Raw genomic sequence first — 15,836 nt, 5'->3', positions numbered from 1 at the left:
TAAAAATTAAAAATTTCCATTTCTGTTAATAAGAATAATATTATATTTGGCAACGAACGTGTACCGATGAAATATATACTTCGTAGAAAAACGTAATAATTATAAAAAAACCGACACAAGTTTACAACCATGGACATTCATAACATATTAACAAATTATAATAAAGGCCAATATAATATGAAATACCTGTTCTCGTGCAATCATTGTTAGTAAATTTAATTTCATTCATTTTATAATACACAAATTAATTAGTCACATATCAACCAATAAATTAAATTACGAATATATTATTCTATTTATTTCTTATATTTTTTATACGATTCGGACTTAAAAAGTAATCTACAGTTATTAAAATGTTAATTACATTAAATTTATGAATTGTATTTAACATAGTTTGGACATTTATATAATTTTTTATTTCTTTATTAAAATAAGATATAATTATAATAAAAGACTTATAACGGTATAATATTTTATTTAAGTATAAATAGTATAATACATATATTATTATATATTTATATGGGTTGCAGACATATTTTCATTTTACCGACCAACTGCTACACATTCACGTACATTATGTAATTCATGTTCGTGCGCAAAGGGATGGGTGTCAACTCCCTATATACCAGCGAAAAAACATAAAATGGTGTTTTCCATTTTTGATCGATTATATTAAATATTTTGTAATCTTACTTGTGATAATGCATAATATATATTATCAATACTATTTTATTATAATTATGAAATAAACTCTTTTAATATACAAAATTAATAATAAATTTAAATATATAATACTATTTACTAAAAATGATGTTTATATTTTATACATTTTCTTCACCCCCTCTCCATTATGAAATCCTGCGCATGGTCATGTGTAACTTGTAGTAGTAAATTACTAAATTATAAATTACTAAGTTATTCAAGTCAAACTATAATTATTCAATATAATGGCAACTGAAATGTATTTATGCAACTACTTAGATGAAAACTAATAAATACTAAAATCGCTTATTATACTTAATTTTATAGTAGTAAATATTTAGCAGTGTTCCACAAAGGTAGGTTTGTTAGTTTAAAATGTAATCTACATTACCCCACTATTTTAATTTAGTGAAATCCTCGTGGGAAACTATGTGTATTATTATTTGAAAGTTTAATCTCTTGGACAATATTATACTCGTATATGATATAATATATGAGTATATTTACTATTGCATAAGTCATTAAGTCATAACTTAAATTCTTAAAACTTATTAATACTAAATTTTTTTTTTCAGTAGTTACTAGTTGATCATCTATAGAGACAAACTATGTAACTATAACCTATAGTTACGATTGCACGTATAATACTACATAATATTATAGGTACCTACACTAAATAACAATAGATAATTTGCTGCAAAAATAAAAAATAAATTATTGAATGATTAATATTTAAAATAAACGTTATGTTGAAAAACAATATCATATAATACAAATAATATAAATTCATGAGTATACTGACTTATAGTAATTTTAAGTTAAAAATTTAACAAAATTCGTAAAAATCACAAGAAATCGTAATTTTGTTGTAGTTAAAAATTCAATTTTGAAAGTGAAATACAAAAATGTTCTTAATTAGTTGTCCCGTCGTGAACAATGCCATACATTGTATCATGTTCTACCTTCACCATATGTGTCAACATACCGATCATTTCGCTTAATTCGCGACTCATTGTTTTTTTTCGTCTCATGGTATATTAATATATATTTGCTACGTGTACACTAGACCAGATGCAGATCATTACCATTTGTGGTAGTATTTGTTTTGTGTTTACATTAATTGTTAGTTTCATCGAATTTTCAACCTCTATTCGGTCAGAAGTTGAATTGAGACGTACTTATTCAACTGTCCGCTTAAAGTTCGCACAATGATATCTGTCCATCTTTTGAGTTGCGTTATTGCACGCTTCATTATTATTTATTTATGTTCAGCTAGGCTATTACTCATACAATGACGTGAACATTGCTGGGATGTTAAGAGTTATATCTCCCTCAATTGTAGTTTTTTTTTTCAAATTATTCCCACCCCTTCGTCATATTAAAGTTGTTATTGAGTACTATAGTTCATACTACCTTCCCCGCCAAATATAAATCATCTAAAGCTAACTGAAATGCGTATTTCTAGCTCTTTCCGAGTAAATATTAAAATTTTCGAAAATTTTATTTTTAATAATATAATGTATAGGTATGTCATATCCATGAATAGTATTTTTTATTAATTCGTATGACAACCCTACCCATCTAAAATGAAATAAAAAACATAATAATAATAGTTGACAATACCGATAATTGATTTTGATGTATAATTCGTCGTTGACCGTAGTAATATTATATTACTTCAACTTTAACGTAGATTCCTGATCAAAGATATGTACAGTAGACACCGCTTATAAGACTCACTTTGGACCAGCACAAAGTGAGTCTTATAACCGAATGAATCTTATATGCGAAGTTGAAAAAAAAAATTAATTACGTATTTATAAATTTTATTTTACTAGGTACATATTTTGCTTTAATTTTAATACTTTGACACATATTACATATTGCATACTTATTATTGAATAAATTTAATAATCCTGATAAAAAACTAAAATTATAATAGGTAAATATTACATATAAAAATATTATAAAAATTATAAAGGATGTATGTATAATGTATTTATTATTTATTTAAAAAAATTTGTAATTTTAGTTCGTTTTTTATTTTATTCTAATATTCCGAAAATATATTGTTTCGTATTAAAATGTCTAGTTTGTCACTCAAACTAAGAGCACGTCGCGTTAAATTAGCACTCGTGTTAATAACAAGAAAAGCACGCGTTGAAATTCGAATAGCGACTGATCGTTCATTGTACAACAGTTATAATCAACACGAATATTATTTAATTTTTCAATACCAATTTGTTTCTAAATTATAACCAAAAAAGTTTATTTTCTACTATTTACCTTACGAAATTTGAGTATTATAACCAAAGTGTTGAGTCTTATAACTGATTTTTTTTTTTTTTTTTAATGTACTTTGATACGTCCGACCGTTCCAGATGATTTTGAGTTTAATAAACGACTGAACCTCATATCCATGAGTCTTATAAGCGGCGTCTACTATATTATTGATATGATCTCGTCATCTATAGTTCCTTTTGTGTTATTTTAACTATGTTGATACATTGGCATATATTACTCATACACACTTTTGGGTTTTGCATGACCTCTATATAACAGTTGAACAATTTGTCATATTATTATACGACAGTCGGCTACGATTTCTCACTCGAATGTAAAAGGAATCACGTATCAATTATTATTTATTTCTTTATTTCTAGATATATATCATATATTTTGTGTTATGGTACTTGCACTTTTAGTTAATACTTGTTTATATCGGCAGCGTTCAAAGACAATGTAAAGTAGAACTTCCCATGTGGAGTATGTTCAAACCGCAGATTTTTATTTATACTTTCAAATGAACCCACGCTTCCGCATTGGAGTGTGAGTGGATCATGGGACAGAGAACTTTTCTACCACCCCTCCCCTATTCCATCTCGTTAGTCAGTCTTTACATTAAGCTGATACGATTACGCGCAATCTACGTTGCAGTCTTTTCCGGCTTGTTTCCGCCGCACCACGGGTTTCTTATATTTGCGTCCATTAACCATTGTAATCCGTTTGGTATTCCTATATCCAACACGATGTATGCCATTTGTAGACGTCTAACGTTAGAGTTTGAATGTTTTGATCAACTGTACAACGCTGCGTATGTAATCGTATGTGTCGGTTTTGTATCAATTTCATCACGCTACGCCGAAACGACCCGTTTTATGAACTTACGTAGGTCTACGAATCTCGTTGATCAGTGCAAACGCAGGCTGTCGTTTAATTGCAAAAAATGTGTATTTCTAACTCTGATCTAGTAAAAATTAAGATTTTCGAAAACAATTTTCTATGAATATAATGTTCCATCATTCATCAACATACAAATATATAGTTTTGAAATTCATAAGACAATCCTATTATACTCCTATAAAATTAAATAAAGTAAAAAAAATACCTAAAAGCGGCTTGCAACAGATTTCTCCTGCATGCTTCAATAGTAAAAATTAATTTTATCGTTTTTTTTTTTACAATTATGTTATACCAATTTCGCAAGCCTAATAAAATCGAAAATTTTAAATTTCTATGAATAGCTAGAATCCATAACATTTTGAAAATTAGATAACCTCTAGAGCACAATATTATGTTGTTGTTTTATTATATTTTCGTTTTTCATAATTTTTTTTTCATGATTATTTTGAAAAATTCTAGAAACTCTTAACCCACTAAAATAATAAACTATAGATCCAGTTAGCTACCACAAACAATAAACCTTTCTCAATATTGAAAAATTGTTTCAGCATAAAAATTAAAAAATGCCTTCAATGAAACAATTTGCTTTTTAAATACAAATCAATACATCGTTATGTATTGTTAAACCAATACATGCATTGCTTCGTTGATCGTTCAGTCTAAAATAAAAATGAATATGCTTAGTGAGTCATTCTATATAAACGTGTTCTATCATCAATGGTACGATATAGGTACCCTTATATTATGTAGATACGTAATTCACATTGAACGACTACGTAGGTAAGTACATTATATGTATAATGTATATATATATACCTAATGTGTAATGTAAAGAATATTATACATTTATTATAAGTTGTTCTATATAATATTATGGGCGAACAGTTTTTACGGTATAACCTTTATCAAACATGTCCGGATTGTACGTACATTTCATAGATATATTACAATATATTATTTGTTCATGGTATATTTATTTTATTGTTTAAAGATTTAAACTATAAATAATATATGTATAGATATAACTGTTATAAGTTATTACCGTTACACGAGTTAGCATCTTAAAGGATGTCAAGACCTTACTACCTTAGATACAGCCATACAAGTATAATACTTCTTATAAGAGATAACTGTATAAAGAAGCATAATAAGTGGTTTAAATTTTTTCTTTCATTAAACTATATATACCATGAACATTCTATAAACTAAAATAACATTTTCAATATTTTTACATGTGGACGACCAAACTACATATCGTATTTCGTAAAGACGTCATAACTAATAAAGTCAAATTAATTTTCTTTCAAACAGTAAAATAATGTTTATATAATATCCTACAATTCCAAAATAATAACATTTAAATAAGTAGACAACTAGACAATAGGTATGCTATACTGATTATATTATAAATTAGTAATTCTTACAAGAATTATTAATTATTTGATATTTTTTAGATACTTACCTTCCAATTATTTCATTTAAAATTGTGTCATTTCATATGTTAACAAAAATAATTTATATATATACTTCTAAATATTAACATTTAACAGATTTACTGAACCATTAAGACGCGCCTTCACTCGAGTATGACTTTACTGATGGCAAGTCACGTATTTATTTTTCCGGCTGAATGAAAACGTATCTACCAAAATTGCCAAAATCTATATATTACCCCAATAAGTATTTTTATTTCTTATATTCTGAGCACAAGTAATTTAAAATAAGTCATTAACTTTACAAATAATGCATTTTTTTTACCACATAGACACTGCAGTGTAATGAATGTAATTTTGATATTTGACGTAGCTCTGTATTATATTATTATAGTCTTACACCATGTGTAATCGATTGTAAATTGAATATACACTATAGGTACATATTATATTTAACGAAGTTTCAATTCGTAAAAACATCTATAAATACACTTATAATAATAAGTACACTAATACACTTTTAATATTCAAACACCAATAATATCTACATATATATTTCATCCGAGTATTTATAGTATTTTGTAAATAAATAATTAATAATAATATTGATACCATCGATACTTGCAAAACAAGTTAAATTCAATAAATAACTTTCAAGCCGTTCAACGTGGTTTATTCAACTTTTTAAATAAGTGTTCATTATTAATCCATGTATGATATTTTTTGCCTCTCAATGATAGACATTTGGTAACGCAGACTTTCTATTTTGCTGGAGGTGGTTGAAGCTATAATAATTCTGTCTTTAAAAAATCTCGAAAATCATAAATCAAAATTTTAACACAAAAGTAAACTTATAAAGTTTTTAACACAAAATGTGATTTATTCATCAGCAAATGAGATTTTCTCAGAATCATTTTTAAAGTATGATGATTTATGGCTTTTGCTGTTCAGATTTTTTTTTAAAAAAGTCATCAACACACTCCTAACTAACCAACTTGAATAAGTAGTTTAGGTATAGCTCATAGAAAAATATGTAATAGCCTATCCCAAACGACAGTAGTTATGTATTATATTCTGTAGTTAATAATTGCTAATTAGTAACTACAGAATATATAGCAATATATAGCCTGTAACCTAAGCTACTATCTACATACAGATTGATTCGTTTATAAAATGAAAATCAACATTTTTTCATTCAATAAATGCATTTGCTCAATCCTATTCTTAGAATTTCTCTGTACCTTACCTACTAAATAACATAGTTCCAAATACTTAGGTATAAATTACGTCATTTGACGAGTATTTCTCTAAAATCAGAACCACTAATTTTGTTCAATATTTTTAATCCGGTGATGTTTTTAAATGTATTAACATTCATTAACATTAGAATTCGGAAGTAAAACATAAATGAAACAATGGAAGCCAAGCCAATAAGCACATATCTATACTTTAAAATAATTAATTAATTTTATGTTGACACTCGGTGTTTTGTGCATACATATTATAATACCTATGTTATATTTCGATTTAGATAACCTTGACTGGATAAAATGTATACTTGGATTAATACCCAAATACCCAATGCATTATTAAAAAGAAAGATTCTTTAATGATAGTTATTAGTTAACTATAATCATATTTAAACTTGAACTGCATAGGTACTTACCTGTTACATTTCTGTGATTTACATCTAAAAATAATTATATCAATGTACGTATTACTTTCATAATTATGCTTAAAAAATCATCGACGAATGTATTATGTCTCCGAGCAGTAACTAAGTGTCCTAAAAAATACTTCGTTTTCGATATCCCACTTTCATGATTTGAAGTCTTTAACGTTTCTAAAGTCGGAACCACGGTCGTCTACTGGATAACCGTGGTCGGAATCGGAACACTCGGAACCCACCGCCGCAATAACACAATAATATTTTAGAAAATAATGCTATGTATATACCTGATAATTGTGTTCTATGATATTATATTAACATTATTGTGCATATATTATACCGTTGGCCGTTTGGTACTAGCTGTCCGAGTAACGGGTACGCAACCACGGCTATGGAGTATGGGATACTATAAAAAAATAATAGTATGGCTGTTATACTGACCACGGGCACTGAAATACAATATTATCGTAACCTCACTCCGGTGTCCTACTATCTGGTAACACTAGCCCGTTGTCTTGCGACAAGATAATAATGATAATAATATTATACGAAACAACAACAATAACAATACAATGTATTTATTATTGTTATTATACTTGAAAAAACAACGCTAGGTGATAGGTACGTAGATGATTTTAGTGAGTGTGTTACGGACTCTGCGATAATAATATGCAACAACGATAAAGTTAATACTGTACTGTGAACCGATGCCTGATTGGCAATTAATATATGTATATAACCTATAACCACTTCTAACACTTGTCGCTCAATTGCAGTAATTGCACGTCTTTTCAGAGACATTTTCCGTGACTTCCGTAGATGATTTAAAATAATATAGTAATCATTTTTCGTCAAAGCGGTGGTTAGCGGATTAGCACGCTTCCAATTATCACATTCAGTAAATCATAATTGTGGGTAATTAATATTGATCAATATTGGTGGTGAGATGTTTAGCGTGGCGGCCGTTCACAATGCGTTTCAAGAAGCTCTAGTCCAGGACGAGGACGTCGGCGTGAAAAACTATGTGTTGGCATATCAGGAACTTTGCAAGTAATAATCATCAACATGCTCGACGTTAGCATAAAACAACAGAACTCATACTGATACTTTTTCAGATTCTGTTCCCAGCTGGGGGGCTTGTTCAGTTTCGTTGTCAATGATCTAGAGGATAAGATCGGATGCCTAAATAAGCTGGTATCCGAAGACGAACAACATTTTTCCACTGTTCAAAATATGTTAGACCATGAGATTTCCAATGAATTGGTGTTTTCTGGTCGTTCTGGCTCTGTTACGCTGTTAAGATTGCATCGCGGTCTAGGTAAAACATCTATTTGATATTCTATTATTGTGTCTAATAACTTGACTTGTGATTATTTCACCTGTGCCGATGTTCATTCCAGAATTCATTATTTTGTTCATGTCTAAATTGCTTCAACTTCAACCTAATGATAGCACAAGAAGCTCAGCTCAAGAAGCCTATAGCCAAACATTGGCTAAACATCACAGCTGGCTTATAAGGAATGGTGCTCTGTTTGCCATGAATTTCCTACCCTGTCAAAGAGTCTTGTATAATCAAGTAGGTATTTTATAAAAGCTAAATTACTTCTTGGAATTTTATTTTACCATACTTTCATTTAAAAGTTAAAAATAATTACATAATATACTAGTAGGTATTATATTAGAAAATTCAATTTACCATACTAATGAATATTTTAAATCTTAAATATTTTGGTGGATAATTGTTTAGTTGTATTGTAATAACAAGAATTCTTGACCTCGTGGGTTAGACTTAGTTGTTGCTTAAAATTTGCTAATTTATTATTTATAACACATAATAATATGCTGTTAACATATAGTTTAGGAAATTGTGTATACAATTATACATACTCAGCATATACATCACATGATTGATAATACTGAAGTTTTGTACTGTTGGGTTATGACCTCATATTTTAGATATTATTTCTTCACATACATTACTACAAATAACCAGACCATGTTTAATTCTATAATATACTTACATATTATTTTATTCATATAGTTATGCACCTATTTTTATATCAGTATCAAAAAGTAAGTACTGCTCTGTTATACAATTAGTGTTGAATATACTTTGTCATTGAATTGATCACTATAATGGATTTATTAAATTTTTATTTAATGATAAAGCATTGAATGTAACAAACGATTCTGAGCTAAGACAGTCTATAAATCTATTATACTAAGTATAATATTACTTATATATAATTTGATAATCTATTTATATATTGATATTATAGTCAGTATACTATTATAACTATTATCATATTAATGGTGCTATAAATTTAATTAATTTTTGATATAATCTGATCAAAACTAGCTTTGTGTAAAAATTACCTTTTTCCCTGTGAATTTTAAATTTTAGCCTCCCAATAGTACCAACTATATTCAATTTACTATTAGAAACCATCCTTGAAGTTGTAGATCAATCATTTTTCTACTATAAATTGCTTACACATAAAAAAAACTCACTATTGTGAAATCAATAAATTAATCGCTCTTCTTAGAATCTAAAATTAAATTGAATAGTTAATAAAATATAATATTTTAAAACTTAAAACAAATAATTATGTGTTTTCTAAAAATATATTTTATTTTTGTTTAGACTATTGGCAATACTTCTATAGAAGAAACTTTGAATTCAATGCCTGAAATGATTTCCAAGGCTTCTATGGTACATAAAAGAGTGAACAATCTACTTTCAGACTATGAAATTCTGAAAATACCATGAAAACATTCAAATTGACTGTGCTATAAAGTACTTAGTTTCTTAATATTATTTTAAATTCATATATCAGATACTTTGTATGATCTTCATTGAAAAGTATACTTAGTAATAATTTCTATTGGTTAGCTATTATTTGAAAACATTTTAGTAAATGTAATTGTGTATTTCCTTGGTCATTATGGGATAATTCTAGCTTTATATTTCTATTTTTTACTTATTTTATTGAATTTATTAAAGCAACTCGTATGTTATACCTGGAGTTACCTATTTAAAAATGTGAAGTAAGTATTCAATTTCTGGTAAAAACACTACAAACTATTCTCATCATGAACTAATCATATCAAACTATTTATTAATTTTAGTACACCTAAATTTTCAACATATGAAATAATAGAATACATCTGGTTTCCATAAAAAAAAATATTTAATTAGTAGAATGCTTGTAAATGTTAATGATAGAAAGCTTATGTAATTTCATAATGACCAAAAAAAAATTATTATTTATGATTATTAAAGATAATTATTATAATATTAATATTTTGCTCAATTAACTAAAAAATCTAATATCAGATTATAATTATAATCATAATTGTTTACATTAAGTTTTACATTTTAATAGCTGATATTTAGTTTAAAAGTTAATTAATATTAATTGTGTTTAAAAAAAAAATGAAACGATATTACTTACATACTGTATTACTATACATAGTCTCAAATGTATTTATGGTCCTATTATATTTTTATAAATTCTAATTTATTATTATTTAATATTTTGTATCTAATAATATTATATTAGTTGTTTTGTTTATATTCTGATTATATTTATTTATATGTTATTCTGTAATTTATATTTGTTATTTTATTGTTTCCCTTATTTAATAACCAATGATCACTGAGCAATGATGCTGATGCACACTCATTGCACACAAAGCTTGCCGATTTCTTAAAGATAATATATTGATATATAATTTTCTCATTATACCTCTATAAACATAAAAAATACAATAGATTACAGAATAAATCCTGTATTATTGTCAAGGGATATCAAAAATGCAGGTTGAAATCAATTGATATCAAAGTTTCATAAATCTGTAAATACTGCAAGACGTACATAATATATCCAGCTTCTTTATAATTGATGATAAATTATTTAAAAAAAAAAAATACCTATCAAATATGAAAAATATAATCAGTAGCATACCTAGAACTTTCTTATAAGGGGGGGGGGGAATGAGTGAAATATATTTTAACCTACTCTAAAACAAATTCCATAAATTCCTTTAAAAAGGAACGTCACAGCTAAAAAAATTAATTTTCTAAATTAGCAAACAACAATGCAATATAAAATATGTAATCATTATTAATATGAAATAATTTTTGTCTTATAAAATATTTATAGGCTGGCAGATCGTAATATAAATTTATAAACAGTAGGTAAACACAGTATTGAATATTGAATTATGATATTATTGTTAATAAATAATAATTGAACAATTTGCCACCTATCACCAGGTTATACTTTATATTCTAAGAACTACAACAAGTATTAATTAAAGCAGTGTTGGCATATGGGAAACAGCATATATGATAGTATTATGCTATTATAATAATACTGTAGGTGCCCACTAGGGGTGAATATAAAAAATATATAACTAATTACAGTGCATTCCATTTATAAGACAGACTCACTTTGGGACCAGCACAAAATGGGTCATAACTAAATGAATATTATAGGCGAAGTGAGAAAAAAAATAAATTTAATTATATGTATATGAATTTTATTTTACAACATATTTTGCTTTAATTTTAATCTACTTTAATATTATATATTACATATTTACATACCTATTACTTATTAGATACAATAATTGCAAAAAATGTGAAATGAAATAAAATTTGTTGTGTATATTATACACATATTATAAAGCATGAATCAAAACCAAAATTAACAAAAAGATATGTAATTTTTGAAAACCAATTAATTTCTAAATTTTTACCAAAATTTTTTATTTTTTACCGGACCGTTCCAGATGATTTTGAGTCTAATAAGCGACTGAACCTTATATCCGTGACTCCGTGAGTGCCACGGCTTATAAGCGACAACCACTGTATTTTCGTGATTTTTCAGATCAAAAAAAAAAGTTGCAGGGATAGACACCAATTTAGTATAATTTATAGTAGAATGTTCAAACTTTCAGAGTTCATAAATGAGAATTTTATCTATAATGTAGGTAGTGTTTTAATTTTTTCAATAGCTCAACTGAATAATGTAATAAAATTAAATACAAATTTAAAAATTTGATACATTTTTACAAATTAACAATTTATATTAGATAAAACCATAGGTAAAATTCTCATTTATGCACTTTAAAAGTTTGAACATTTTACTATAAATTGTTAAACACTAACAATCAATAACAATGCACATATTATATAATATGATTCACGGGGTAGTGCAAGGGAAGTTTTCCCTCCCCTCCTCAAGGTACGTAACTGTAAATATTTATTTATTTAATAACAAAATATTATATACACTATACAATACTGGATTTATTGACAAGGGGAATCCATACTATGGCATCATTGATAAAGTCTCTCCTTAAATTAATGAAATAAATCACTAGTGCATTGATTACAGATAAAGATTTTTATACATAACCAATAGATTTAATATGTCCTAATGTATGTCTTGTCGTTTGATTATTTTCAAGAACTTTGGTAATTTTTCTAACAATATAAAAACATTTAAAAATGGATATGTTATCAATACATAAAACACAGTTATAAAGTCAAAATTTGTATAATGTTTTTCCATGTCTATAAGATAATTGTACAGTTAAAAACAATGTGTATAACTAACAAATACAATCATCTTAAAAAATCATCTTACATAATAATTATAATAACCATATAAGCTATAAAAGAATTTTAGAATATTCCTATGGTAATTTAAGTAATATATTAAAGTGTCAACATAATATAATAAAATAAATTTAAATAATTTTGTATTTGCTATTGGATAAAACAACATAAATAAAACCTTAATCCATCACAAGTATGACAAATACATGTAATTCTAGTTTAAAATTTGTCTCATTCTCTTAAAGTTTACTTTTGAATTTAATACAATTTTATTGGAGAAATAATATATTGTATTTTTCATACAAATAAATTAAATATATATTGTAATCAGTCAATTATATTATTTTACATTTAATACAGATTTAACACAAAATTTAATTTCTAATTACTTATTTGAGGTTTTGCTTTTCACCATATCCCTAAACTGAGTAAGAATTTTATTTTCTCTCTTCTGCCGTTCTTCCTTACTAAACATAGCCAATGCACGTTTTTCATCAGCAGAGTAAATTTGATTTTCTTTACGAATACGCACAGCTTCCATACGTCTGTGCCGACTTCCGCTCATCACATACCCAACCGACTCGTAAGATGATATTTCATCACATGTTAAACCAATCTCACCACGACGAGGAATACGTTTACCATCTTGTACATAAGCTGCCATGGCTGCTCCTTCACCAGGCAACAAAGCGCGACCATACTCTTTTTGTGTTAATGTGACATTAGGCTTTGGTAATGGTCCTACCATGTCATCAACGGTATGCTCTTTGGCACCTAATAAATAAATAATTCATTAATTAAATAAAAATACTTTTTACAAACTATACGCTTTTTAACCTTTTTTCTCAATCCATTCATCGTCTTCACTACTTGAATTACTTGAACTGTCTGATGATACTTTTTTCTTCTTTTTCTTTTTATGTGATTCCTTATGCTTTTTTGCTTTTTTGGACTTTTTTGATTTCTAAAGTAAATAAAAAGAAAAATACTAAGTAAATAAAATAACTTGCAAGTTCCACAGCTTGTACTATATATTACCTTTGATTTTTCTTTATGTTTCTTCCTCTTCTTATGTGATTTAATTGGATCAATTGCATGATTGTTTTGATTCAAACCATTTTCATCATCCGAATCTAAACTATTATGAACAAAATGCAAAGTAACTACTATTAGTACTATTATTATTTATTATATATTACCAAGAAATATATAAATTTATTAAAATAATATTAGTGTTATATACTTATACGCATTAATAACCCTTTTAATATTTTATGAATATTAAAATAATAAAATACATACCATATACATTGGTATAAATTATGGTTAGGAAAAACCAATAGGAAATAGCAACTAAAATATTTTATATTGTAGAGCAGGAATCTCCAACCTTTTTTTACGGCGGGCCAAATCTGAGATATGTTTTTTATTGCGGACCAACATTTTTCGAGGAATAAGGAGGTAATGGAATTGAAGAATGGATAAAATTCAATAAACAAACAAAATGTTTGGAATAATATTATTGTGTGATATTATTACATGCCCAAATGTATGAGTATACGTAATTGGTCAGTCTCATCTCTAGTCTTGTCAAATACCATTAAAAATAATACTGCATTATCAGTAACGCCTGATTTCGTTGGTTATTGAAAAAAATTTAAATTACTGCTCTAACAATAACTGACCACAAACGTTTTAATAATTAATATCATAAAAATTAATTAATAAACATGATTACATGATCAACAAATATTATTAGCATTGTTTTTATAGTGCACCAAAACAAATATAAATTAAGAATTAAGAATTAAAAGTTCTAACTACATAGTAAATTCAAATGACAAACCATTAGGTATTTATTTTGAAATCTTGTAGCTAAGAATAAAACTTTTATTTAAATAACTTACTTTTATTTTTAAATTTAAATCAAAAAACGTTTGTACAAAGCAGAATAGTAAACTAAATCAATTTTTTTTATTTTTTTATGCTTTATATACTTATACCAAAAGTGAAACATATGTTAAAATTAAAATGTAACAAAACAGTTATATCTAATACTGATGTTTAATAATTTCTTCAGTATTCTAAAAGTTAGACTTATGTTTTGTATAAGCTATATTATAATATATATATATTATTTAAAAATATTAGAATTACTTGTTAACAGGTTGTGGAGGAGATTTTTCCCAAATTTCTGCTACACCTATCAAACCGATGTTTTCACGTTCTTTTCGTCGTCGATCATTATAACTCGACATTGTCATTCAACAAGGTAGTAGGTATATTTATATTATATTGTATGTTACTTTTGAATTACCATATTGACAGTAAAATGTATATACTAATACTAAATTACTAAATTGACTAAATTGTCAATTTTTTATTAATTTATTATCACTGTTATCATTTAACAATTATAATTTTATCACTTATCAACTACCGCCATCATTACATGATAATAGAAGACAGTATGTGTAAGATCTACAAATTGTATAAAACTTTTATACTATAACTATAATAATAATTTTTATATTCTAAATCACATAAAATAACACTAAACTGACTAAACCCACAAATAAAACCTATAGTATTGAAAAGAACATAAAATTGAATAGAATGAATACCTATTTGAATTATAAACGACGGTATTGGAAAGCAAAATCATCAAAAACCTCTGCTCTAGATATAGGTATGTTTCTATATGGGTATGCATTAATTTTTAGCCATTCTACCTGTTTTCTTCAACGGTATTTCTTAAATAACTTTTAAGTCTACGAAGAGTTGAAAAGGAGCGTTCACTCTTAGATGCAGTGACAAGGATCGTTGTCAATATGACCAACAGTCTGTGAAATCATGGTATAATGTAAGGCGCTGTTGAGCATTGTTTGTGATATTGAGAAAATGTTTGTGCTGTTGGAAATACATTTTTACGTTAATAATGTTATAATGATATTACGGGGTGAGGAGGTAGGTGAAATGTTTCGAAAATTATATTTTTCAAAAAATCAAAAACCATTTACTATTCCATAATTGTGTACGAATTACGCGTATGTCAGTGGAGTGATTTTCAAATTTTAAATACTACATATTAAATAATTATACCAGTTATGTGTTATTTTAAAGATTTTTCGGAAGTCGATTACCTACACTTGCTTACACCGAACATATCATACGTAGTTCCAATATACCTGTACGATTCAGTATTATATGCAGCATAGCA

The 15,836-nt window shown here is 26.7% G+C and overlaps 2 protein-coding genes across 2 annotated transcripts; one reads left to right on the top strand and one right to left on the bottom strand.

Annotated features, from left to right (window-relative positions):
* Positions 1–7,557: 7,557 nt before the first annotated feature.
* On the top strand, positions 7,558–10,258 carry LOC113553217 (ceramide-1-phosphate transfer protein). Its single transcript, XM_026956421.1, has 5 exons — positions 7,558–7,718; positions 7,783–8,037; positions 8,103–8,305; positions 8,388–8,563; positions 9,632–10,258. Exons 2-5 carry the CDS (start codon positions 7,934–7,936, stop codon positions 9,755–9,757), a joined length of 609 nt encoding a protein of 202 aa, XP_026812222.1. The 5' UTR covers positions 7,558–7,718; positions 7,783–7,933; the 3' UTR covers positions 9,758–10,258.
* A 2,447-nt stretch (positions 10,259–12,705) lies between these two features.
* LOC113553981 (NKAP family protein CG6066) lies at positions 12,706–15,003 on the bottom strand. Its single transcript, XM_026957597.1, has 4 exons — positions 14,774–15,003; positions 13,655–13,754; positions 13,454–13,580; positions 12,706–13,390 (listed from the first exon to the last, which is right to left on the bottom strand). Exons 1-4 carry the CDS (start codon positions 14,878–14,880, stop codon positions 13,002–13,004), a joined length of 723 nt encoding a protein of 240 aa, XP_026813398.1. The 5' UTR covers positions 14,881–15,003; the 3' UTR covers positions 12,706–13,001.
* Positions 15,004–15,836: the final 833 nt, after the last annotated feature.

Source organism: Rhopalosiphum maidis, chromosome 2 (assembly GCF_003676215.2).
Source record: "Rhopalosiphum maidis isolate BTI-1 chromosome 2, ASM367621v3, whole genome shotgun sequence".
NCBI classification, from domain to species: domain Eukaryota; kingdom Metazoa; phylum Arthropoda; class Insecta; order Hemiptera; family Aphididae; genus Rhopalosiphum; species Rhopalosiphum maidis.
Note: the sequence above shows the minus strand (reverse complement) of the source record. Positions and strands in the feature narration are given on the sequence as shown.